The sequence below is a fragment of the Geospiza fortis genome, unplaced genomic scaffold (genome assembly GCF_000277835.1).
Source record: "Geospiza fortis unplaced genomic scaffold, GeoFor_1.0 scaffold41, whole genome shotgun sequence".
NCBI lineage: Eukaryota > Metazoa > Chordata > Aves > Passeriformes > Thraupidae > Geospiza > Geospiza fortis.
In genome coordinates, this window is record NW_005054299.1 from 17,110,036 (window position 1) to 17,137,849 (window position 27,814).

The 27,814-nt window shown below is 42.1% G+C and overlaps 1 protein-coding gene and 1 long non-coding RNA gene across 4 annotated transcripts in view; one reads left to right on the forward strand and one right to left on the reverse strand.

The window, feature by feature from the left end:
• Positions 1-11,307: 11,307 nt before the first annotated feature.
• Positions 11,308-27,814, forward strand: part of VIT (vitrin) — a 53,844-nt gene continuing 37,337 nt past the window's right edge. For all 3 annotated transcript variants that reach the window (XM_031059438.1, XM_031059439.1, XM_031059443.1), the window contains exons 1-3: positions 11,308-11,586; positions 25,084-25,153; positions 26,874-26,939. In XM_031059438.1, the coding sequence (XP_030915298.1) occupies positions 25,123-25,153; positions 26,874-26,939 (97 nt within the window). In that variant the 5' untranslated portion in view covers positions 11,308-11,586; positions 25,084-25,122. The remainder of the gene's footprint in view (positions 11,587-25,083; positions 25,154-26,873; positions 26,940-27,814) is intronic.
• Positions 25,310-27,814, reverse strand: part of LOC115948220 — a 20,469-nt gene continuing 17,964 nt past the window's right edge. The window contains exon 5 of the long non-coding RNA XR_004082065.1: positions 25,310-25,330. This is a non-coding gene — a long non-coding RNA (uncharacterized LOC115948220). The remainder of the gene's footprint in view (positions 25,331-27,814) is intronic.

Consider the following 27,814-nt stretch of genomic DNA (forward strand, 5'->3'; position numbering starts at 1 on the left):
AAAATAGTTGAACCAGGATCTGGACACACCAAGGTATGGCTGTGGCTGTAACTCACTAAAATTAACACAACAAAGGCCTCAGTCAGCCTTGACCTTACTTTTCCCTGGCCTTCTGCCTGGGGCTTACAACCCCTACTGGGATGCAACAAAAACACCCATTAGATTTTCCAAAAAGAAGCCCAAGCACTGATCCCAGCACACATCAGGGTGTTGCAGGGCTCAGGATGAAGCAGCAGGAAATCTTGCCCTTTTGCCTGGTCCTGGGCTGCTTGTTCCCAGCACATGCATTTTCAGTGCATATGTCTTCAGCATCCTGAATGACAAGGTGGCCTTGTCATAGTCCTTCTAGTACCAGGTGACCTGCCTGGTGGATGAGGGGAGGGCTGTGGATGTGGTCTCTCCAGACTTCAATGAAGTGTTTGACACTGTCTCCCACAGCATCCCCCTAGAAAAACTGGCTGCTCGTGTCTTGGACAGGTGGACTCTTTGATGGCTAAAATACTGACTGGATGGCCAGGCCCAGAGATTTGTGGTCAATGGAGTCAAATCCACATGGCAGCCAATCACTAGTGGTGCTCCCCAGGCTCAGTTTTGGGGCCAGTCCCATTTAACATCTGCATTGATGATCTGGAGGTGGGGATTGAGTGCACCTTCAGTAAATAACCAGATGACTCTAAGTTGGCTGGGAATGTTGATCTGTTTGAGGATAGGAAGACTTTGCAGAGACCTGGACAGACCTATCAATTGGCTGAGCACAGCTGCAGGAGGTTCAATGAGGTGAAGTGCCAGGTCTGCACTTTGGTCACAACAACCCCCTGCAGCACTACAGGCTGGGGGAAGAATGGCTTGAGGACTGCTCTGCAGAAAGGAACTTGGAGGTGCTGGTTGACATGAGCCAGCATGTGCCCAGGTGGCCAAGAAGGCCAATGGCATCCTGGCATGTTTCAAGAGCAGTGAGGCCAGCAGGATTGGGAAAGTGGTCATCGCCCTGTACTCAGCATTGGCGAGGACGCACTGTGTTCAGTTCTAAGCCCCTCACTTTACAAAGGATATTGAGGTGCTGGAGATGTCCAGCAAAGAGAAAGAAGGCTTGTAAAGGGACTAGAAAACATGTCTTATGAGGAACAGCTGAGAGAGCTGGGTTGGTTTGGTCTTGAGAAGGCTCAGGTGGGATCTCATCACTCTCTACACCACCTGGAAGGAGACTGTAGTGAGCTGGGGGCCAGTTTCTTCTACCATGCCTGCAGTGAGAGGACCAGAGGGAATGGCTCTAAACTGATACAGTGGAGATCCAGGTTTGATATTAGAAAAAAATGTTTTCATTTTTAGGGTGGTAAGGCATTGGAATAGGTTGCCCAGGGAAGAGGTAGAGTCACCATGCCTGGAGGTGGTTTAGAGGCCTGGGTGGTGGTTTAGCAGTTTAAGGATTACAGTGATAGTGTCAGGTGGACAGCTGGACTTGCTGATCTTAAATGTCTCTTTCAATATTGAATCTTCTTTGAATCTATGATTCTATTAATGTCTGTGGGATCGTGGGCATCCCTCATAGGGCTGGTAAATGCAGAACCTGTCTGCAATGTGCCTTTTTTTTTTTCTGAATTAAAAACAGCCAATTATCATAGATTCATAGAATAGTTTGGGTTAGAAGGGATGCTTAAGGCTCAGCTACTCTAATCCTTCTACAATGATAAGGGAAATTTTTAGGTCAATCAGGTTGCTTAGAGCCCCATCCAGCCTGACCTTGAATGTTTTCAGGGATGGGGCATCCACCACCTCTCTGGGCAACTTGTTCTGGTGTTTTATCCCACTCACTATAAAAAACTTCTTCATTTTATTAAATTTCAATCAAGCTTTCTTCAGTTTAAAACCTCTACCCCTTGACCTATTGCAACAAGCCCTGTTAAATGTCTGTCCCTGTCTTACTTGTAGTACTGAAAGTACTGAAAATACCTTCTCAGACTTGGTTCTGTAAACTCTGCACTTCTCAGCTTTCTTTTCTATAAAAGTTGTTTGCCTTTTTTTTCTTCTGATACTTTTAAAGAAGATGCATGGGATTTAAGTTTCTCTCTCCCAAAACTATTTTTCACTTTCTTTCATTGTTTGCCCTTCTTTGAAAAGAGCTTTGAAAACCTAAGGTAGAAAATGTCAATTATTGAAATATTTGGAAAGCATTTTCAGTAGTTTTCATAGTATAAAATACTCTGGGGAGTTAGCAAGCAGAAAATGTAGAAACTTTCCTCTTACAATTCTTTGGGAGATTTAATGCTGGCAATTATAAGAATGCAAATGGTGTTTCCAGCTGAACTGTGCTTGTGACTAAGCAATTTATTAGAAGTAATTTACTTGATTTGGGGATCAAAACACAGAGCTCACCTTATGATAAATGGCTGTGTCACTGGAGGAGAGGACTGGAGAATAGAGCTTATTCAGACAGATTTATTCTTCTAATAAGATTTGAAGAGGTTTTTTCCTTTCTTTTACATGTAACAAAAGAGCAGCATTTCTTCTCAAGGCTTGATTTCAAAGAAGGATTTAAAATTTCATTAGAAATTTGTGTGGCACTCAAAAGCCTCGCAGAAGAAAGATCCCTCTCTTTGCTACTCTATTTCTACATTACTGAGTTTATAGTTAATTGAATTGCTACTGCGTTGAGTCATGTTTATGCAGACTGCCTCTCTTCTGCTTTTTGAGTGGAAATTGATCATGAAAAATAGCTGGCTTATAAAAAGCAGAGATATAGACTACTGCACTGCAGAAACTTGTGTCTACATCTTCTGTCCCTTAGGGAACACCTCATCCCTCTCTATGCCTGGAAATGTAGCTCTGTAGGGCTGGAAAATTGATGCCTGGGGAAAATGGTGGAAATGAGCGGCAACAAGGAGCATAGGCTGCATTCCCCAGCCCTGACCCCTTTGCACACATATATAATAAAGCCTTGATCTTGGCCTTATTATCGAGCAGTGCAAGATGGCCTGGGAGCCCAGTCCCTCAGGGAGACAGTGCCTGAAAGCTCAGCTAGCTCGTGGCCCTCGCCACAGGCTACCCCCTTAGCAAGCTTGGTGATTGCCAGCTCTATAGTGGTATCAGCTTTCTTAGGATATCAGCTCTTAGCTTGCTAGGTAGGTAGCCCTTGGCTGAGGCTGCAGCAGACGGCAAGAGAGGGGAAGGAGCGCACTGGTGCTCCACAGCAATGGTTTATTGCAGGAGAGGCCGTGAAGGTTCCAGCAACAGCTCTTCTTCTGTTGAATGGGCTAAAACAGGCCCTTTTTATAGGGTTAAGGGGGATCCAAACTTGACCATTAGTAAGGGTTAGGTAAGATGGCCTATAGGGTTACAGAGATAAGCTTTGGGGTGGGGGTCAGAGAGACAGGAACTTATTTTGCTGTCTCATCATGACTCAGCAGTTCCTACTGTTCAATTCTCCATGGAGCTTTACCAAGCTCCATGGGGTTTGCTATACACATACAGCAAAAAAACTTTGGTCACAAATATCCTGAGGGGGAGGAAGGGAGCTGAGTTTCCTGCCTGGAGCCCTGCCTGCTCTGCTGCCTTGGGCAGAAAAAAACCTTTCCAATGTCAGGCTGGTTCTCACACAGCAGGATCATTTTTTGAATAGTTTTAGTGACTGAGAGCAGTCTGGAGCATCAATACCCCTAGAGTTTTGTTCACAGCAATGAACAGCTTGGTGATGAACAGTTAAAGAAACACAGGAAACACTCTCTCTCATCCTGCTGGAAATGAAAGGAGGACAGGGGCAGGACAGGGATGTCAAGAAGGAAAAGTGCTGGTGTCTTTGCCAGTCTGTTGGGATGTGTGTGCCCAGGGATGCCCTTGCATCACTCTATATCCTCCTTGTACCTAGATCAAGTGCACCCCCAGCAACTTCCTCCTGCCCCATCCTTCCAGTAGGATCCCAGCTTTCCCCTCCTGTTTCCCCCACTCTGCCAGCACCAGGACCCTATAGTGTCACTCTTTTCCTTCCCAATTCAATTCAACCGTGCTGAAATACGGGACATTCTACCACCAAATGTGTCCCATCTTCTAATGATGGTGTTGCTGGGACCTGGATCCACACAAAAAGAGATTCATTTGGGTGCAACACCATCCAGGAGTTAAGGGAACCTCTGTGTTCCCACCCCATACTGAGATGCCTCATTACCACACAGGCACAAGGCCACTTCACTGGGAGGGAACAGTGTTAAGCCTTACATGGCGAGCCTGTGTACAGGGTCACATGCAGAAGGGCTTTTCATGAACTCTGGCAAATACCAGTACAGAAAATACATTAATCCACCCACTAAACACCCTGGCAGTTCTGGCTCTGCTGCATGTTTGGACACTTCTGCTTGCCAGGGAGGCACTCTAATTTCTGCATGTTGCCTCCACAAACAACCTGCGTTTTGAGCAGTCTTCAGTGCCAAGAGCCAAAGCTGGAGGAGACAAGGATAAGGGCACCACAGAGGGGATGCATTCAGTTGCTGGGAGGCAGCCATGAGCTTTCTACTGTGAAGTGGCTTTTACTGGCATCACCTATTTGCTCTGACACCTGATGAGCATAAACAGAAAACACTTTGGGGAAATAGTCAGGAAAAAGACAGAAGACTGTTACTGGGTTTACATTTTCCAGGCCTGATTTTCAGTGAATAATTGAGTTTTAGTGCCCAGGTAAGTGGCACTGCGATCCAGAGTGAGACCTGGTATTCTTGGCAAATGGAATTAACAGTGGCAATGATAGCACGTGGCTTGCACTGAAGAGGGCAGACAGGGAAAGCATGCTGAAAAAGTAATTTGTATTTTCTGAGGGCTCTGGTCCTCAGATGCAAATTTCAACACTGAATCCATCCATCAGTGCTGAGGCTTTTGATTAACAAGAGCACTCTCCTGAACAGATGATTTTACTCCTCATGAAAGAAGTCTTATGGTGATGAACCAGGTTTTATATGAGGTAGTCAAGCAATGAAATATATCCCACTTAACCCGGGAAGACTCAGTCCCTACTTACACTGGATTCTAGAGGAACAAAATCCATATGCTGCACTTCATACAGACCTAAATCTGTTCAGTCATGGTACACTTCTCTCTGCAACAACTGCAAGTTCTGCCCAAAAAAAATCCTACCTAAAATTGATTTCCATTGTGGCAGCATTTTGGTGTCTGAAAGCAGACTGGAGAGATACAAACATCACAGTCCACCTTCATAATGCCACAGCTTTTAAAGCTGGTTACACCTCTTCAGAGCCGTAGGTCTGTGGACACAATCAAGGCAAGCTCCTCTACAGTATGACCCTTGGCATTTCCTGATCCCAAATGTGATGGAGGCTTTTCCAGCCCCTGCATTTACTGTTCACTTTGTTTATGTTTCAACATAGCATTTGTGGCAACCTCTGCTCTAAATCAGGCATTGGGAATATGGGGCATAGGAAGTATGGGTAGATTCAGCTGCATGGCGAAAATAATGAAGATTTCTTGATGCTCATGAAAGCTCTGTGTTGCACTTCAAGTGCAAGTACATCCTCCACCTGTTTTCTTTTTTCCTATAGAGATATATCTTGAAATAATTAAAGGAGAGCAATATCTGAGCATTACTTCTTTCTCCTACAGTCCAAGAACTATAAGCAAATGCACCAGACTTGTTGGTCCTAACTAGTATTGTCTGCATGTCAAGTGTTAATGCAGTACATGTTAAAATGCTCTCAGAGTGTACAAACACTGAACAGGAAGTGGTAACTTCTGAGTTTGCTTAAATGCCTTATTAGATTCTCCTTCCAAGACCAAGTTCACTTTTTTTTAATGTCTTTTGATAATTGCAGAGGCTGGCAAGGTCGAAAGTGACCACCCAGAGCTTTAAAATAAACCCAACAATTAAAATCCATGACAGTTAAAATGGTCACTGTTCAACTGGAAAGAGTCAAGCTCTTCACAAGTCAATCACAGAAAAAGGGTCCCTTTCCCATTCCCCACAACAAATCTTCATCCCTGAAGCCTGTAAGCCTGCCCAGTTGGGAGAGGCATAGCAGGTCCCAGGACCCCATTCCCGTGCCATATACTGCAGAAGACCCAGGATAAGGGGTTTATCAGCTTTCTCTTGAACATTGCCCTGGCAAACCTGAAAGGCCTGATTTTGTCATCTTTGGTCACTTTTTTTCAGTCTGAGGCACACAAAGCCTTGGGGACTTGGGACTTACTGACAGAGCCCAGCTTTTCCAGAGTCTCAGGAAACATGGCCTTTGCCATTTTCTCTGAGAAACACAGTGTGGTTTTCATATTTACACACTGTAAGTTTGGTATACATCCATTTAGCCAAGCATGCCAACATTATGCATTCATTTGGCCCATGAGGTCTCCTCATTCATAAAAAAGTGAAAACAGAGCCCTGGCTACCCAATGGCTCTAATTATTTAAAGATGTTTCTGATGCTGGCAAGGGCTACAGCACACATAATTTAGCCTCCCTACCTTTCTCAAAAACTAGACAAACACATCAATGTACTTTATATAAGCCTTACAGAACATTGGTTGTTTTATTTACCTTAGGCCTATTTCAATATAAGTGCTTTAAGTAGCTAAAGCCAAACAATGTTAACCCCCTAGTTGCCTTGCCATCACAATTACACTAACTTCCCACTCTGTTGTCGCTGACTTTTTTTTTTTTTAGGTATAAATGGTTTTTAAGAAGAATTTGCCTTAAGTGTAATAATGCATAAGTTATGATTTTATTTAATGGAGTTTGAGAAATGTGGAAAAACTGCAGAATTTGAACTCCACTTGTTAGGAGTTAACTCTAACATGTGCAACCATGCTCTTTGAACAGAGCCAGCCAGCACTGCCAGGCTGTGCGTGACATCTTGGGGTGTTGTAAGATTCTGCTCTCTGATTCCTGTGGTAGTATTTGGTTGAAAAGGCTCGAGGGTAATTGCTTGAGAGCAGAAAACTTTTTCCTTTCCGTCTAAGCACCTGGATGGGATTCAATGTGGCATAGCTACATGTTGTCTTGCAGAAATCATTTAATTTGTGTTTTCTGTCCTTGCATGCAGTCAGGACTGCCTTACTAAGCCCGCCCTGATAGCTGAGCAGGTACATTCAGCACTTGCTGTGTAATTATCACAAGCCAGGTAGTTCAGTCTTGGGTCTTATATATTTCCTGTTCATAACCTGGAGAGCAAATGATTCCATGGTTTTAGAAGAGTGGTCACAGCCTCATGCCCGATGAGCAGTGTGCACTTTGGGTCCCACAATGGGACAAAGATCTGGTATGTGAGAAACTCTCTACCTTCCAGTAAGAAAAAATTCCCAGACAAAGTTTTGATTTCTCTAAAAATTGTGCAGGCATATCTTGTTTTATAACATACCTGAAGAGTATTTTCTTTGCCTATGCCTACAGCAGCAGAACCAGAAATTCCTCCTGAGTGTTGGGGAGAGGAACAGAATGGGTTGGACTGGTGCACACACCTGAATCTATATGCCTGTCAGCCCTTTGCACAGACCTCTTGGAAGCAATTTATGGCCTTTGAAATGACCATCTTCTGCTTTCACTTAGATTTTGACCTACTCTGTGAACCTATTACACAGTAAAACATTTCTCTCTTTCTCTTTCAACAAAAGTTTGACCTATTCATGTGAATCACTACAGAAAGGCCAGCTATGATCAAAAGATAATGGACCAAGTCAGTAATGAACTCGGACTGAATTTAGACATGTAAGCACAAGAAGTGCAAAACTACACCTTTTTCTGATGGTTCCCCCACAGTAGCCTCTTCTCAGATCAGGGGCCATAGCAGTTGGTGAGCATCAAACCCAGAACATGTGAGTTAATTGCATTTCAAAATAGGGCAGATTTTCCCTTTTTCATTTACCTGTGAATGACTGCATGCAGAGAGAGGGAATCATGAGGAATCCTACATTTTTGTGTTGGCTGAAATATGTAAGTCCACTAGTTATGTTGTTAAAAAATGCTTTGTTAAAAATTGTTGAAGTCAGATTTTAATGAGGATTAGATTAAGTCCAGTGAGCTTCCCTTTAGTGAAGTCAGATTTTCAGCTGCCACCACCTAGCTCTTACCCAAAGCAATGGGTGACAAACACTGAGTGCCTTAAAAATTCTGCATGACAGATGATCTCAAAATGCAAATTTATTTAACGGTCTGTGACTAAGGTCTCTATCAGCAAGTGTCTAGTCTTCCAGGTTGCTGCTGCCTCTATTTGAAAATACGAAACTTCCTTACTGAGTCTTGGCCAGATTATCTCCTCTGTCAGACCTAACACTGCCTACATACATCTTATCTCTCTTTCTGCTGTTTTATCTTCCAGAGTGAAGTTAATATCTGAGTAGGTCACTACATTTTCTTCAAAAACTAAAGGACCTTCTCAACTCTCTGACTCGCTGGTCTTATTCACCGGCTGCTTCAGGGGACAGATGAGAGGTCTGCATTCTTTTGCTTTCAGGCTTTGTTTCAATGGATCATGATAAATCCTACTTTAACTAACATGCACATGAAAATAGAGCACAGTAAAACTTAAAAACTACTACCACAAATACTACTAAGATTTAGCAGAAAACTAACTGAGGTGGAGGCCTCAGACTCGAAGCAAAGGTGGAAGGCATGAACACATACAGATAGGGAGCACTTGTCCATCCCCTAGACAATCATGTTCAATACCTTTTGTGTTCAAATTAGTGGTTTCCTGACTGCACAGCCATCTCTTTTGCAAACAAATCTTTCCCTGTGGCAAATCCCTGTACCAAAGTAGAGCCATTCAACATGGTCTACCTCTTGTTTCTGCTCTTTGTGTTGTCAGCTCCTGGGTGGCTGGAAATTGCCTCTGTCAGGAAAGAGCACAGGCGACGGCACTCGGAAATGTTGTGATAAAAAGAGACAGTTAGTGCCCTCCTCAGTCTTTTGTTTTGATACTCCTCAGTTCTCCATTACAATCGATAATGAGAGGCTGAATACCCTGAATAATAACAAACCAGATAGTTTTCTTTTTCTGCCTACTCAGTGTTTCTGCTCCACAGTTCCTGGGATGCTCATTTCCAGGATGCCAGGTTAACTCTCAGGCAGCAATGCAGAAACGTGCCACCCAACTGGCAGCATTCTTGACCCTGAGCCAGGAGTGGAGCCAGCAAGGCTGGGAGAGTGAGGTGGGTGCAGAGTGGACAGGGCTGCACCATTGCTGTGTTTCTGGAAGCAACAATGCTGTCTTCTCACACCACTGCATTTGAGCAAAGTGCTGCCAGGACCATGCTGGCTTCTTGCCCGTGGTATAATTTACCCACAAATAAGATAATTCATCCATGGAAAATGAAAAGTGGATCTATCAGCTGTTTCTTTTGTAAAACTGCCACCCTGCAGCAACAACAAAGCAGCATGACCTTGGTCATGCCCTGTTGCTCTTGCTTTGATGCCTTGTTGACAACATTCCACATGCCAACAGCTACAACCCTCAGTGAGCTGACACAGGCAGCAGGAGCTGAACCTCAGCAGGACTTTTTGCCTGTACCATCATCCCAATCATCTCCTGTGTCTGCCTTCTCAGTTCCATCACTCAACAACACCAGTCCAGCTGGTTTGATGCAGTCCTGTTGCATGCTCTGCAGGTGCCTCTGCCACCCAGCCATGGTTTGGTTTGCCAGCTCAGTCTTCAGTCCTCTCACTTGCACTGGTTTGAGATCAAGATTCCTTGGTAACCCACTGACCTGAGACTGTAAAGCAATACAGGCAAATCAGCATCTACATAGATTCCCATGGATTTCTGAAAATAAGCTGCTTGCATGGAAAGTAAGTGGCTAAAGACTAGTGAAGGTCTGTGCCCAAAGATTTTTGATCTATCAGCATCTGCAGGTAAGGAGTTGTCATGGAGACTTCAGTCTTTCACCAGCACTGGGAAGTGGCACATAGCCACTTAGCTACAGAACCCCAGTAGTTAGATATTTGTCCCCTTCTACCTACGTACCTCTAAACCTGCAGTCCTAAGATCTTGGTCCTTTTGTCCCTCATTGTCTGCATAATTAAACCTCACAAAGCCTTATAAAAAAGGTGATAATATTCTGAAATTGTTAACTTGAATTAACAATATGTGGGGCACTGGGTGGGGGGGGGAGTTTCAGGGTTTTTCCATAGATCTTCTAGGTAGAACTGCTAACAGGTTTGCTGTCTGAAGAGGGTTTTTGCCAGTCCAGTGCATCCTGCCTTGCATGGACTCACCATGGCAAGCCAGAGCTCCTGTATTAAGAGTATCAAATGAATTATGGATCATTATATCCTAGTGACACAGTTGGAGCTTGCTGATAAACTTTTGATATTGTACTGTGTATTAATATGCTGAGCTGTTACACAGTTTCTGCAGGTACTGGAGCAGATATTTACAAGTACCAGGTAATCACCTTCCCTTTGAACTAAAGGCATTTAGGAGACTGTTAAATCAGGAATTACATTTCTTTCTAATGTGTGTTTTGAAGTCAATCTCCTGTATTTATATTAATTTTTTTTTCATCCATAATGATCTTAGATTAAACAGTGTATGTTCAGCCATGGATGTTATCTATACACTTCCAAATACCTAAGTAGAATTGCATATTACAGTTTACATTCTAGTATCTTGGAACAAGATACCAGCACTTTCTGTGATAATCCCATAAATGCTATGATCTTCATTATCTTAATGCATTTTTCTTCTTAAAGTTACCTAAGAATTTTAGGACATCTGCATACAGATACTTAAAGAAACTAGTCCTTTTGTATATCTCATTTGGCCAGGTCACACTTAAAAAGTACCAGCTTTTTAGCCTTTGAGAGCATTTTATTAAATCCTCACATCCAACTTCATCAGAAAGAACCCTCATGCAATACTTCTACTTCTCTGTGCCCAGACTTGCAGAGTTATTCTGTCACTAATCCTCTGTCTTCAGGGAAACTGCTGGGGGAATACGATGCTATTCACATAAGTAAAGGCATCACAGTCTGTCTCTTCAAAAGACATTTTTTTCTCTTTAAACCTGATCTGCATCTAACTAAACTGGTAGCTATAATCTTCAAGGCTGTGTGGTTTACTCTCATCTACTAGTTCTAGTCATTTCACCACAGTGCTGAACTGCACGGGGAGACTGAAAAAAAATGAACCACAACATCAGTTGAGTAAAGCTTCACTTCCCAAAAGAGAAAAACTTGACAAATCTGACAGGCTAGTGCAAAAGGAGCATAGAAATCCCTACCAAAAATATGTGGGAGGGAATGTATATTTAAAATAGGACCGCCTAATTCAGCTGCTAAATCAGTGTAAGGAGCTCTGCAGTCCGTGTGTGCGGGAGGGAAAGACAGAGAGAGAGAGACAGAGAGGGAGAGAGGAGCAGAGGGAAGGAGGGGGGGGGGGGGGGGGAGAGCAATGTGCCTTTCACAGAGCTCGGAGCTTGATGGGAATGTTTGATTAGCTCCTCTCTGAAAGAAAAAAGGTGTCCAGGCCTCCCTCTGCTGCCCGCCTCTCCTTCTCTAGAATAATGTTGGCTGGAGTTTGGGATACAGAAAAGCTTGGAAAAAAACCCACTTTCATACTGTGTGGAGAAAAGGAATAAAAAGTTGCACACCTCAAGCAAGGTAATTCTGATATTGTTTTTCTGCTACATTTATTTAGCGGGGAGAGGGGGAAGTTGTGCTTTTTGCCTGTTGATAATAGTTAAATATTTTCAGTGCTGGGAACTGTAGGGACATAATGTTTTATTTAGCATTCCAGCTGTGTGCTTAGGATCAAAGACCTGAGAAGATGAAGACATAAATGTAGAATGAAACTGTACTTTACTATATACTTCATAAAGTATTTATGAAAGCATTAAGCCCCTGCTGTTAAAGTGGACACATATACTCACTGCTTGAACAGCGAAGGCTTAACTATGTGATAAAGAATGATGTATATAAGCCACACACCAATAGCCATTTATTCAAGCCTTCTGTTCAAATAGTTTGTGATAGGCAATGCAACTTGTTCCTCAGTTTAAAACTGTTTTGGTTTCAAGACTTTTTCACAAACTCTTTTTGATCAGTAGGAAGGTGTGTTTTGTATCATTAGTAAACACGACCTGATACTGGGGAACACTAATCTCCAAGGCACAGAATGGAAAATGGTATTATTCCAGGGATGTGTGTTTCTGTGTTGTGAACTCTCTTGGTAATGGATCGATACAGAGTGTGAACAGTACAGTAGCCTAGACTCCATACATCCTTTTGTGCTGAGTGCTTGTTTTGGTGGTGAAGCTCCAAAAATGAATAGCATTGTCAAGCCTGCCACAGCCATTCAGCTCTCTGCAGAGAGATTAGAGTCTTGATAAGTCTCTTCAAAATGTGATTTCTCTCCAACCAGTACAAACATGAACCAAATGCCCCAAGCTAAATATCAACTCTAGCTAATATTCTAGAGTTTATGGGACCTACACCACATTCAGAGCAAAAAGCAAAATTACACTTTACAGAGGCAAATCCTCCTTAGAGCACACTGTTTTTGCTCTAACCCCTCCAAATTTTAAACAAAACATCACAACAAGAAAACACACAGAGAAAATTTTGTTTAGATGTCTTTTAAAATACATTTTACTGAGAAAAGCCATGGAGTTGTATATGTTTATAGCTTGTGTTTTCCTACATACATCCTGAAGTTAAAAACATTTTGCATTCTTGTTCTACACTCAAAGAAAATCTATGTTTTTCTGTGTTACCATATTCTTCAGACTTTACTCAGTTCATCACTTGAACGACAGTTGTGACTGTAAGACTGGTCTCCTTCAGAGATGCAAAGAGAACTCAAGCAAAAATAACTGCATTACAAACACATTGATTTTCAAATACTAAGTATCTTATATTAAACAGATTTACTTTGCTTGCATGTTTTGCTTAATCCTTTGAGTTGCTGGGATTGTTCTCACTGGGATGATAAAAAGGACTTCCTGTCTTTTAGTTATTCAGTACATAAAAAGTATTTTTTAAGAAATATTTTTGAATGTACTGCCAATACTTTGTTTCCACCTGAAGTAGTAATATTGTGTTCTTAACCTGGACTTTAATTGTTCATACCTTTACTTAATGTAAGACATTACTATCCCTAGTGGTCTAATAGCAGCACTTACCACTGAGTGGTTGAACCAAGCAATTTTACTAGCAACACCAGGTTTCCTCACACTTGGAATGCAAGAAAGATACTCCTCTTGGAGTCTCTTTTATCTATAAGGATAAGATGATACAAAAGCCTTTCCTTTTGAGGAGGCATCAATAAGGTGTTCCCTTTTCACCTAGTTACTGACTTTCACAGAAGTAGTAGGAAATTAATTATTACACTCCTTTTTGTCAAAATTAATTGGAGTATTTCTAAAAGGGCACTACCTGAGCCACAGTGAACACAGAAGCTGAAAAACAGGCCAATTACTTCATGTGAAATGTCGGAATTATTTATTATTTCTGGCCATTGCTTCTTAGAAAACATTGCTAAAAATAAAACCAATGTTTATGTAACAATGGCATCAAAAACTTGACTGTATCTGGTCTGCCTGGAGAATTTTGAACTTTTCCCTTTCCCTCTCTGAACCACAAATAAAACTCTAGTTAGAAAACACTTCACATGACATCCACAGCTTCTCTGGCCAAGCTGTGGCAGTGCCTCAGCACCCTCACCATGAAGAATTTCTTCCTAATATCTAATCTAAACCTACTCTCTTTTAGTTTAAGTGTTGATAGTTAAGTCATTTAAGGCACCTGGTTGAAATGAGCAAGAAAAAGTGATAACTCAGTTTCCTACCTGCAACTCTGACTGTATTCCTGAAAAAAAAAATGTGCTGTGGCACTTGTAGACATGAACTGCTCCTATAGTGGGACTGGCACGGGCAGGGGCCAGAGGAGAGAGCTGTGTGCTGGTCCACTGCAATTGGCTGGGCTGGCAGGGTCTTTTCTGCATGGGTAATGAAAAACAAAAGTCTAGAAATTCCTGGCAGTCCTGGAGGGATGTCCTGGCCCCCTGAAGCTGTGGGTACACACCAGGACTCCTCCAGCCTGCTGCAGCATCAGCTGAGGTTTAGGTTTCTCATTCAGGGCTCAGGAAGTGGACGCTGAACATATAATATGTCCTTCCTTCTGAAAACCTGTCCATCATACAGATTCCATTAATCTGTGTTGAAAAACAGAAACATAGAACTGCAAAAGTGATGGTTTGGGGTTTGATTTTTTTAATAAAAGAAAAATAATAATCATAGCATGCATTGTACAAAAAGCAGGGAGAACGCAGCTGCAGTAGTTGCAGATCTGCCCTCCACATCTTGTGGAGTAGATTTTTAAATCCAGAGTCGGGGAGAGAAATAGGTGCTTAACACCTACTTAGAGCACTTCAATTCCTCTTTTGAACTTGCCGGGGCACAAGGAGCCCCCTTGTCCCAGCGCTGCCTGGGGAGCCTGTGCCGGAGCTCAGCTGGGACCCGGGACAATGCAGCCCCTGTTCTGGGCCCGGCTGTCGCACAGGGACTATAATTATCTCTCTTCTAATGACCAGCCAGGCAAGATAACAGTTTTCATGCTATGTTTAGAAAACAATGTCTTACTACAAATTGACGGTTCATTCGTCCGTAAAAGAGCCTCTCTAACAGTCCTAAAGCAGCTGCCACTCTTTTGCATCCCAGTTCCTTTATTTGCTGCACATTTCCCTCTTGGAAAACCTTGGTAAATGCTGCACAGGCAGCACAGCTTCCTGCTGCCACATGAGAGGCTCAGAAAGGTGCAGAAATGCCCAGAAAATCTGTGGCTGTTCAGATTGTATCTGTTAGGAAATTAAACTCTGCCTGTCTGTCCTGCCAGAGCCTGCGCTGCCCTTGCGAACTCTCTAAGCCCCCAGCTCAAAGGGGCTGCAGGCAGCGCTGGGAGCCCAGGGCAGGAGTAAAAGTGCTTTGTGATAATGCCCGGTGGAAAGCAAGCTGATGCTAAAAGAGGGATGTGAAGGGGCTTGTTCAGATACAACGGGAGCATGAACTGATAAACTTTTCTTCCAGCACAGTGGCCCATAGAGAAGCCAGGATCTACTGAAATTCTGTAGGCTCCAAAGGCGCCAGTGGGGCAGCTGTACTGGCCAGCTGTGATTGCAGCTTGTGTGGGTGTAGCTGCCCCTTGCAAACACCAGGAGCTGCCAGGTTTGGGCAGTCCTGGCAGCATGGCACTCATGGGCTAGCTACCCGAGTATTTGCTCTGGCTCTGCAAACATTCTGCACCTAACTGTTCTGGGGCAGCTCTACATTTAGTGCTGTCTGAGGGCTGCTACCACATCCCCTGCAGGTGCCCTGCCAGCAGAGAACAGAGCCCATTCCCTCGTTCTGCAGCTAGCTCCCCCTCATCTCTCTTGCCATCTTCTCCGTTCTGCTCTCCAGCAGGACTTAGCTGTGTTGTCTTGGGCTGCCTTTCCTCTTTGGGCTCATTTTTCTGTGACTGAGGCCTGAGAAAAAAAAACCAAACATACAGAAAGTGTTGATCAGAAAGAAAATTTCCCAATGGCTTGGAAGCATCAATACTTCTCATGAAAATTCATTTTAATTTAAAAAAACCAACCAAAGAAAAAATAAACAAAACCAAAACCCAAAAACAAAACAAAAAACCCAAAACCAACCAACCAACCAAAAAACCCCCGCCCCCAAAAAAAAACCACTATCTGCAGCTTTTTCCTTCCCTTTTTAAGCAGAACACCCAAATCTATATCTCATTTCCTGAATTGGAAATACATTCCCATTTGGAAGAGTATTTATAACCATCTCTGGTCCATTCAAATTATCTATGCTTAAGCAGTTCTTAACATCAGTCTTGCTGTAGAGGCTGAACAGACTTCCTAGCACCCATGAAGTCCATCCCATCTTTGCTTTATCTCCAGAACTTCAGAGTGCATTAAGAGGTCAGTGGCACATTAAGTACACAATCTGTGTCAGTTATCCTTTATGTGCCTCATTCTACTGAACATCCCACAGACACAGATATAAAAAATACATTCAGCTTGCACTTGTAAACTGTTGCTCAGCCTATCACCTTATAAAATATTTTTGTAAATATAAGACATGTAACACAGCAGCCAGCAGTCCTTCAGCTGGCAGCCTGTTTCATATGAAAAAGGCACAGAATTGCCAAGTGACTGGTACACATGCGCCAAAATGTTCGGGAAGATTCTGAATGTTCTTGTGTAGCTTCATGCAGTCCTTTAATGTCCCCACCAGGATGATCTGGGGATTTCCAACACCTTCAGGCTTGTACACAAAACTGTGGAAATTTTTACCTCTCAAAAATCACACATTTACAGGGAAGTTTGGACACGGCCATGTCTGTGCCTCTCCATCTCCCTGCCAGGTTCCTTTAGGGACTCAGAAGGCTCCATTCTTTCTTGTTTCCCCCAAATACATCATTTACCCTTCAGCCCATAGAACAGGGGTGAGACATAGAGGAAAGCTGGCAGCAGGGCTGTGTATTCTGGCTGTGGACAACGTCAGTGAGTCAGAGCTACAAAAGGGTAAGCACTCCCTGACTACAGGGCTATTTTCACAGCTGCCAGCCAGCTGAGGATGATGGGAATCCATCCTGCTTGCCTTGGTGGGAGCCCATCCTTCTCACCTCTTCTGCAATGCATCTCCAACACTTGAAAATTTTGTCCTTCTGGGCTTGGTTGAAGAAGTTTTAGGACATGAAGCACAGAAAGAAAGAGACTGTTTGGAAATGAGGCTGCATGGGAAGGAGAGGAGTGTCCGGATGTGGGGGGTGAGAGGTTAGAGAAGTTTAGAGTAGATCCAACGGAGCAACTTTGTACAAATGTTATAAGGGCAAATATTGACACCACGTAAGTCATAAAAGCCTACTTGCACCCTGTTTTGGAGAAAGCCTTTCCACCAAACTGCATCTCAGAATAGGTGGTAATTTGGGACAGAAACTCAGTCTTCTGTGGTCTACATCTTCTATTATTGTTGGTGAAATCTGTATGTAGAAAGAAATACATAGGTTAGGCAATAATTAGATTTGAAGTAGAAGCTCATATGGTAATCTCCTGAAGCCAAAGTTCAAAATTCCTGAGCATGGAAGTAGATTATGCAATACTGAGGACTGTAGGCTTCGTTTGTTTTCAAAACAAAAGACCACAAATTACAAGTTCCTGCTCCAAGTCCAAGTGGTTTCCCTTTTTGATCTTGGTCGCTCAGAAACAGAATCCTGTGATCCACCTCTATGCAAAACAGCAGGTTTTAAAATACTCTAATATGCAAAATTAGTAAAACAGCGTTAGCCTGGTTCTAAGATACATTTCTCAGCAATTTCTGGCTGCACCTACACTGTCACAGTATCCAGGACTGGGCTCTGAAGGCCACTTTCTCTGCCACCATGTTTTCTAGCTTTTCATTTCCCCTCCAGGGCACTCAGATCCTGAGGAATGTAGTTTTGGAAGCTTAGCTATTCCTCAGGTTGTCCACATGACCCATATGTTAGAGAGACCAGTGCTGCCAGTTGCCAAGGGCTGCCAGCACTCAGACCATAAGGCTGCACAGCTTGGCCCTCACCGTGTCATGTCTCTCACCAGCACCTCCACCAACAGCATGTCTTCAGGAAACCAGCATAACTCCTAATAGCCTCATTTATAATGCTGGCACTCATTCCAATCCATAGCTCACTTTCCTCCCAAAAGCAGCTTGGAGCCCTGAGATGTCTTCTTCAGTCATCAAAAAATGGAAACACTACTCATTGGTCCACAGTTTCCAAACTGTTCCCCAGAACAGCCCCATCAGGTGAGAGACATCAGCCTGAGTGCCCCTGTTGGGTTGCAGTGGGCTGCAGAGCAGCACCAGCAGTCTGTAGCAAAGCCAAGGCAGCAATGACCACTGCCTGGGAAGGGCCATGGGCAGCGTGGCCATGCAGAACATCCTGGGATGTGGGGCCGGGCATCCTGGCCCTCAGCAGCTGACCCTGCAAGGAGGCAAGCCATTGGGAGGTCCCAACAAAGCAGCAGTAGAAGATGACTGAGGGGCGGAAGGTGGTTTGGGGTTGTTTTCTGCTTTGCATTTGGTAACAACCTCCCTTGTTGCACAGGTTGGTTTTTTCTAAGCTAAAGATATCAGAAAGATATTTAACTGAGAAGGCTTGGAGAAAACATTTCCAAACAGAAGTAATGTACTTTTGAAAAGTACAAAATATAAAAAGGAAAATGTTATGCAGTGCAAGGAGCATGAGACTATCATTTTTAAGAGATTGCAAAAGTGAAACTAATTTCTTAACTTCAGTTTACTGGTTTCCACCACAGAACTGAATTTCAGCTTAGCTTTTCAAAATGCTTTCTACAGCATTCCCATGCTTCCTGATTTGCTGAAGACCTTTCATGAAAGATATTTCCTTGATCAAGCTGTCATTACTAGACATAAATGAATTTCATTGCTTCCTACCTTACTTCAAACAAGTGCTAAATGCCAGGGTAGTTCCAGGGGTTTATTTTGTTTTTTTTTAATTACAAATGTTTTCTGAATCCTTATCCAACCAGTCCTTGGCTTTGGCATGGGACATCACTAGTAATACTAGCTGTAGGAGATACTGGATCAATAAAAGTTTTCCGTGAGCTGTTATATAAATTTACTAGCATGCTTAAGGATGAGTTTGGCTTTTGATCTAGACATATAATTCACTTTTTTAGTAAAGGGTTATGTGTAGCTTTAAGCAGAGAGTAGACATCCTACAGTTTCTCTAAATTTCTGCTTCTAAGTTTCCACCTAAAAAAAAATGTTGTTTTGTTTGAACATGCTACAGAAATTCCAAAACTATCCCCAGGGTTATGTGCAGCTTTTTCAGTGCCTTTAACAGAAATTCTTTGCTTTTAGACTAAATATGTACCTTCAGGGGAATTCTGACACACAACACTAATTCTTAGTTTGCAGGCAGCACAATAGCATGGTTACTCAGTGCTCTTTATTGTGCATCCAATCTGAGAAACCATGTATTGCACTTTAAAAAGTCACTTTGACTTGTTTAAACCATCTGTTGGAAATAGAAAATGGCACATTTTCTAAAAAAAAAAAAAAAAAATAAGAAAAGGAAAGAAATGTGGCCACAAATCTCATGCTACAAAGCTAGCACAGCCCTCCGGCAAGGCTGAATTGCAAGTACTTTCCTCTGCTCTCTATTTCTTGGGGAAATTGCAGTGCCAGAGATTGATGGCACCTGGCTGGGGTCTGAATGATGTTAAGCAGAAGTAATAGTCAAACTAGAAAAGTAGGAAAAGTTTGCCTGAGAGTGAGTGGGGCAGATACGTGAGCAGACAAAAGCCATGGTGGGGAGGAGAACAGAGGGAGGAAGTTTTCTGGACAGGGATTCACAGGTTTAAGCAAACAGCAATTCCCAATGAGGCATGAAATCTGTGAATCAAAATGAAAAATTAAAGCATAATACATTAGCAGAAACCAGGAAAGTACAGTGTAATGGCCCCCAAAGAAATCATAATCCAGATAGTCCAAATTATATTTTCTTTGTGGGTGGGTGACATATTCTAAATGTATCTCTTCCTTTGCTGGAAGGGGCAGGTCAGACCAATATAATTGATGGTTTTCTTGCTGAGACAGATGAAAATGTATAATCATTGCAGTTTTATTTAAGCTCTGAGAAAGGTCTGGCAAGTTGAATCACATTCTAGTCTTAAATAAATTACCTTCTGAAAGAGCTCTGTGGAAAGCAGAGAAGTCATCATCACTGTTACTTCAAACTTATGTTTTAATTTCAGGGCATTGCATGAACACAAAATGAGTACTGCAGGGCTGCTTACATGTTTCTATTTGTCTCTAAATTTTTAGGTATATCATCTCTTCATTATACCTACCTGAATGAGAGCTATTTTGAACTAAATTCCTCTTGCCAACCTGCATATAAACATTTGTTTAACCACCTCAGAAAAAAATTACTCCTGTGCCCAAGGTGCAACTTAGGGAGAATTCAGACCTCTGAATCCACCCATACCTCACTTCAATGACTTGAGAGTGACTTGACAGGTACCCCACAAGAGGTACTGGCTGCCAGCAGTCCCCACAGCCCTCTTGAGAGTCAGAAACCTCATAAAGAAGAGCAGGCACCATTTAAAACATTATGTGGCAGCCACAACAATCCATATCTTGTCATAAGAAGCAAGTGGTGAGAACCCTTAATCAGGGATAACTGTCCATGGCCTAAGGGAATTTGGACCCATGTTTTCCTCATCACAGAAGAAATATGAAAGGTGAGTGTTCACTCACCTTTTCTTATGGCAGCAGGTGATGAAGTCTATGATATTTTTAAATTCCTGGATGCATATATTCTATTTCAGACCACACAAAGAGTAAAGTCTATGCTCCCATGCAGACAAGCTCACCTCACAAAATAGCACCTTGGATCTTACATGTTGTGACCTGGCCTGGTACACCTACAGGTCAGTCTAAGCCTCCATAATGAGCTATAGCTATCAATTCAACCTTTCTGTCTCAACAAAACTCAGTTCCTCCAGTTTTTCAAAAAACAGCCACTTAGATACTTTTTTTAATGTACAGACTTTCAGAGCAACGCAGTGCACTGAGGGTACATAACTTCATCCCTCTGACAAGAAAGGGGGTGAAACAAAATCACATGGGGCCAGTGCTAGTCATATCACCAGGGGTGCTCCAAAACAAACAGTTCTTGCACTGCCAAACAAGGTGCAATACCATGGGTATAGAGTATGAGCATGAAACAAAGAAAGGGTTAAACAATAATTAAAAAAAAGGCGACAACAACAACAACAAAAAAGAAATCTAAAACGTTTTCCTCTAGAAGATTATGATCAGCTCTTGTTTATCTGAACCAGTTTACTCACACCTACACCAAGCCCACTTGATTTTCCCAGAAAGGGCACATATTTAACTCAACCCACAGTGCTTAGAGATCCTGCTGCTAACTCCACGCTACTTGCTCAAATAGATTTCAGACAAAGTCCACTTCTGTTTTTCTTTATGGTGTCAGTGTTGCTGAGATATTAGAACCCCTTGAAAAGGGAAACAATGACACACACTATTGTGGTACAAAGAGAGTATACAAATTAATTTCTGTGGCACAGGAGATTACAGGAGATAAACTGCTTACTCCTGCAGAGGCAAAGCACATGGCACTAGCAAAGAATTTCAGCTTGCACATGGAACGGACAGCAGTGCCTGACACCAAAAATCAAGGACTTACAATCTGCACTTCCTCCAGAAAATGTTGCAGTTTGCCATACAGTGACAGTTATGTGCATTTAAACCATCTGTTTGTTTGTAGTACATAGCAGCTCTCTCCAATCTTTATAAAAGTCAAGTTGCTAATAAAAGGTCAGTATAAAAAATCTCACTTTATACACAGAAAGAATAGCTTGCTAATTCTGTCTCTTCACTAACATTCAAGAGTTTTCAAGTGTTTGTGGTCAGGAAAAAGTAATCAACATTCCTTCAAAAAGGACTCTGACTTTAAAAGGTAAAATATCAGCAGCTCTGGGAAACACAGAAGGAGGTACTTCTTACTACATTTGTACTTAGCAGGAATTGAAGCACATGTTAATGTAATGCATATGTAATAGCTTCTCTGGCATAAAGGTAACTGCTGTTATGACAGTCTGAAAGATTTACATGGGAAAAGGTACTCTGATAAACAGAGATCCAGCATACAATTGAGGAGATTTAATAGTGTGTAGTCACTTCTTCCCAGTTCTGACTGGGACTGTAAATACTGCCTTAACAGAAATCTAATTAGGAGAAGTCTCAGCAAAACTCATGCTCCAGACTAGTACAAAGCAGAAACTTTTCAGTTTGTTTTAATGGGATCTATTAATTTTGTAAAGGAACAAAGGAAGTACAACTTTGTATTTAATAGCAAAGTGTCGTTCTTGATCTACAGATAAAACATCCCCAAGCCTCTCAGTGGATCTACACAGACTAAAGTCTGTTGTAGGCATGGATGGGAGCCCTGCTTTCCCTTTCCTTCCCAGAGGAACAAAAAAACCCACTGCTTTTTTCCAAGCTGTTGCTCCCTTTAGCAGTGTGAAGGAGCAGATGCCACACTAGTGCACAGTGTAGGAGATCTCACACAGCTTAAATCAGGTGACACCCTAGGCCCCAAAAACAATGAATGCACACAGATTACCACTACAGAAAGCCTGGAGCTTCTATGCCTGATACTTAATAGGCAGCAATGTAAATCCTCCTGTGCATTTCCCCATGTGACAGCGCAGGGTCTGAGGGCCAGGACCACCCCTTGGAGTGCTGTCACCAGAGCTGTGTCACAGGATGTCTGTGCATTTCTCCTGATATGCAGAAATTATTATAGTGGCAAAAACTAGTAAAAATATAGTAGAAATTATTATAGTGGCAAACCCAAGTTTCTTTACTATTACAATTTATTTCCATGAGGATACTAGCACTAACACAGATACAGAGTCCACAATAAGATGTTTTTCTGTTTAGCTGTGACAACAAAGCTGTTAAGTAAATCTAACAGCCTTGTCTAAATGCTTCCAGTATTTCTTGTTGATAAACATCTGTTATTGCAGGCTAAGGGATTGGCTGAACTCAGCTGAACCCCTGACAGGCTTTAAGTCTTAAATCCTTTTAGATTTACTGGCTTCTTTCCACAGTGAATTCATAATAATTTAGGAATAAAAGCCCACTTTCTGTTACCTTGACAAGAAATGCCCACCAGCCAACTAGGCAGAGAATGAAACTGCAGCCAAGCCGAGGGTGCTGTCACCCAAGAGGACTGGGGTGGCTCCTGGGGTGGTTGGCCATGCCCCGGGGACAGCAGGGCTGGGGACAGCAGGGCCTCCAGGAAGCAGTGGGAAGTCTTGTGCAGCCCTGGTGATACAGGTGGTTATATGTTTTGTAAGACAGGAAAAGTTAGGCACTGTTGGACTCTCCCCACACAACACACAGCAGCCCACCCTTGAAGCCAGATTTTACATGGATGCTTTACCATCTCAGACCTCTTCTGCTGTAATTAAACTGGTGATGAAAAACATCTCAGCATCAAGCCAAATACTGCCACGAAAAATTCCCACAGATCTTTTTGACTTTAAATAAAAATGCCAATGCTGAATTTATTCACCGCAAATTTTGGGAATGCTCATATTAAGATGTCTTTTGCAAAGTCTAAGCCAGTGTCAGTATAATCTTTAATGGTGCATGGTAGTTCTGCAAATGAATTGCAACTCTTTTTCTGCCTCTTCTTTTTCTGTGATTGGCTTAAAGTGAGGATTCATTGAAGGGGAGCAATTGTTTGATACCTCTGATGTGTTAGTGGGTTGAAACATAAAAGAAGGAGAAAAGCATCTGAGCTAAGTTTCTCTGAGCATTCTTCTACATCTTGGTGCTATTTCTTTTAACAGCTTCACAGTAGAAATAAACTTCTGGAAATGCTTAAAGTGGATTTTTGTTCCAAAAGATGGGCAACTCTTTTTAATAGAAACTTACCATGAGAGCAGAATATCACCACTTAACTGCTCTTGCTGATATGGCTTGCACAACCAGGGGTCACCCCCACTGCACTGCCCACATTCTTCAGAAAGACACAGTGACTGTGTTGAGCCACTTTCCATGTCCCCCAGATTCAGTTCAGTGGCTTCTGAGAAACCTCTGCCACTTTCAGCTTTAGCAGCCTAGCAGGAACCTTTTTCCAGGAGATCACCAAGGAAAGACATTGTGCTCTTAGGAAGTGACACTGTTAGTATGCCCTGGCACTTGAAGTTCTCCAGCTGGAGCACAGAAGTAAAAATCAGAGGTGGATCTGCTCTATGTAAAAAGAATTATAAATTATATAGAGCCAGAACTGGCTGAACTCAGTTTAGATTAGCATACTATTTTAGTCATCCTCATTCATAGCATGTGGCTTGCTTGAAAAAGAAGAGCAATTAAAGTAAAAATATGGAAACATTTTATATGAAGACAGAATGAAGATATTTTTTTCTCTTACTCTCCTCTATCTTCCTTGTTCTCTAAATTTCTTTCTGGGGTTACCACAGCCCTGCTTCTGAGTATATGAATTGCTATGTGAAATCAGATTAAATCTGCCATTTTTCCAGGAAGCAGATATCTTGCTTTCCCTGGTCATAACCAGCTTTAGCATTCTTATTTAACATTCCTATTTTCTTTCTGGATAGCTAGCTCTTTTCTTTTTTTTTTTTTTAACAAATCTTTCCCCTTGTAAGCATGTAATAAGTTTCTCTGAAGATCAAGTTTATTTTGATCCTTGATATTCACCCTGTACAACAGACAAATATATTCTCCCTTTCAGACTTTTTACTCTATTTGTCAAATATCATGTAGTACTTTAATGACTATGATTAACTCTGAGTGCCCAACACCGGATTCCCTCAAGAATCATGAAATAATAGCAAAAGCAGCAGGTGATGCTCAGGAGGGGCTGAGAGGGGTTATCTCTGATAAGTTTGAATTCTTGTAGCCTGGCCAAGAGCTTCAGGGATGGCAGGGGTCATGAACCATGTATGCAGACCCAGAAAAAATGTTTTCCAGATGTTCTGACAGAATCCTCTTAATCTCAGGTGCTCACATATAAGTACACACATATACATCCTCAGAAAAGGAAAGAAATCAGTAATTGGGCTCACAAATGATGGAACAATTGCAAAATACTTCATGCAACATCTTTCAGGAGTAAATGGATTTATGTTCCCCTTATCTATGTGAGATTACCTGGTGTGCTTTGATGTGCAGAAAGGACGATTCTTTGATCATTTCTTAGAAGAGCAGTGAACAGATTTGAGTAGATGTCAGAACATGTCCATGCCCACCGTGCCCGCTCCTGACGCTGGTTTCTGAAATAAGTATGTGAAATCTTGGTTTCTGGAGCAAAAGACAAATTTTGGAGAGAAGTAAAAATTATTCCATGGCAGTGTGATAGCCCAAACACCACCTCCTCTGGGGATATCAGTTGTTCTAAAAAGTGTAATAAGAGGATGCCGCATGTGAGGACTGTGAAAGGTTAAAGAAGAGCACACAGTCCCTCTGTCCCCAGCATTTCAGTGTCATCTGCCTTACCTCCAAATGTAGGTACAGCCTGATGTACTTGTCTTTTCCTTCTCAGTGCTCCTTAGTGACGTATCCAGATTTTGCTTCACTCACCATGAAGGCCACAGTCATTGCAACCTTCTTTGGTAAGTACAGTTGATGTGCTGCAATTTGTAGTTCATGGGTTTGTACTCTCCCATCCTGGATGCCCAGTCGCTACTGACTGTTTCTCTTCCCTTTGGACTCCATGGCTGATGAAGCTCTCAGCGGCAGGTGTAAGCCTTGGCACAGCTTTTCAGAAACGGGCTACACAAACTTCTTGGCTTTGGTATAGAAAAAATATTAATTACTTGCACAGATCTCCAAGTATATGAGCAGTTACATGCAGTCCATATCAGGTGGGCCTGAAAAGTGCCTGTAATGTAAAGATGCCCTCTAAAGAAAAATCAGCTCTTTCAATTCTCCCTGTTCTTGTTCTTTCCATGAACAAGATGGTACCAAAAGGTTATAAATGTGTCTTATTTTCTTTCCCCTGGCAGTCAGACAGGATCTCACTTTTTGGGAACATGTAGAAACTCCAGAACTTGCAATTCATCTTACATGAACACACTGGCTGTGACATTCCCAGGCAATATTCCCTCTAGCTGTTATCCTCAAGTCTGTCAGGACAGTTGTTCTTAGTTCACATTACAGCCATCTATGTAGTTCTTCTACATAAATTAACAGATTACTTTCCCCACATTAGATTGTGCTGCAACATTCCAAGTAGTTGAGATATTGCACTTTATTTTCCACTCATGCATTCCCTTTTTTTCACTAACTACAATTTTGCCTTGGTTACACAACTGCACAGGCGACAAAAGGCCCAAATACTGCCCCCTGCACTGTCACTTCAGACAGTGTGAGACTGCTTTAAGTTTTGAGCAAGTTCTAGGTGTGATTAAGTCTACAAACTCTCTGCAATCAGTCTAGGGGGAGAAGAGCATAAAAGAAGGAAATTACTTCTGTTGCATATTCTAGTAATATTAGTTTAGCAAAGGATAAAAGGATCAGCTGACACATTATAGAGAGTTTCAATTCCCTTTGAAAGCTCAGAGAAGGGAAAGGTGAATAGGAAAGTCAAGATATTTGTAATGAAGTTATCAATTACCCATAATACAATGCTTACAAAATAAGCACAGAGAATAAAGAGATTTTGTATGTTATCACTTAGCAAGTAAACATAACATGGTAAGCTACAGGCATATATTGGGATGTAACTTTTAAAGTAACAGCAAATGTCTCTTTTACACTTTTCAAGTCATAATCCTGCTTACTGAAGAAAATGGGTACCCTTACTGGGACATGCCACCCTAGAACCACCCACAGACTGTAATGCTGCCCAGTATCCCTCACCTGCTGCCACCAGTGAGTGAAATGTCACAGCACAACATTACAGAAAAACCTTCCCAAATGGTTATTAAGAAGAATTTTTGGCTCCCGAAATTCCCAGTTGCTTTAAGCACAGAGCACATTTTTTCATTAACATCCATATTGCACCAATTACAAAGAGTTCCCACTGCTTGTGGAAATATTTTTGTGGTTTTCTGGACCACATGGACTCCATGGCATCTTTAGATAGTAAATTACATAGATGAATGTGTGAACTGAACTGACCTTTAATGCCTTTCAGAGAGCTTCCCCACAGCAGATGCCATCTTGACTGCAAAGTTAACCACCAAGTAGAAACCTAAATGTGTCTGAGAATATTCCTATTTTAGGTTTTCACCCTGTTAATTCAAATTTGAGAAATCTCATGCAGAGGAGCTTGTGGTGACTGATGTTGATAGCCCACCTTTTTCCTGATACTATGTTTATTTGTTCTAGGTGTGTTTCTTACATGTACATACACAGCCAAGGAAGCCACAAAGAAGACAAAAAAGGCTAAGCTGTGTAAGTGGTCTCAGTATAATTTTGGGCTGTTTTACAGCAGACATGTCCAGTGCATAAGAAAGGTGCAAAGTAAGATTATATTCTGGTAACTCTTCACGGCTGTCTAGAGTCAGTGGCATTATATGTTAGTTAAAAGACTCTTTAATTGAAAACAAATCATTGAGTAAAGTGTATGCCACTTAACATTTATAAAGGGAAAATTTTGTAATTCACTGCTAAAATGTGCCTTCATAGGTCATTAGGTAGCACACAAGGATCAAAGCAAGCACTAAGGTTTTCACAGAGAGAGAGAGAAATAAATATGTGAAATAGACCATCTGTAACACAAAGCACATGTCGCTGATTGGTGTGACACAAGTGGTGCATCTCTGTGCACTAGCATGTTTAACTTTCAGCTATTCTGCTGCAGGAGCATTTCTGTCCACAGATTATTTTGCTCATGTAGCTGACAAACAAGCCTGCTGCAAGGTTGTAAACACACACTTAAATCCCTTGTCCAAAGTAAATTGTACCCAGCAGAAAGTTTTAAAAATTAAGGGCAAGATAATGGGCTGTGACTTCAGCCTGACATAAAGATGGAATGGAGCTACATGAGCACAGTGGGAGGCTTGGGAAGCATCCCCACCCCCTCCTTCCCACGTGTTAACCACAGGCTGGGTGACTACACTTCTTTCTCTCTCCAGCCAAGTGTCATAACAGATATTTCCTTCAGAGAAGAGAACACTGAAGGTCAGAAATACCCACAGGCCTCCTTCTTCCGTCCTTAGTTACTGCCACATCCCTTGGTATAGGGGTTATTATGTGTTATGTTGTAGATGGAGAAGACACAGATGTCTTGTATCCCAAAACCATTGATATGAAGGCTTGGTAGGAGG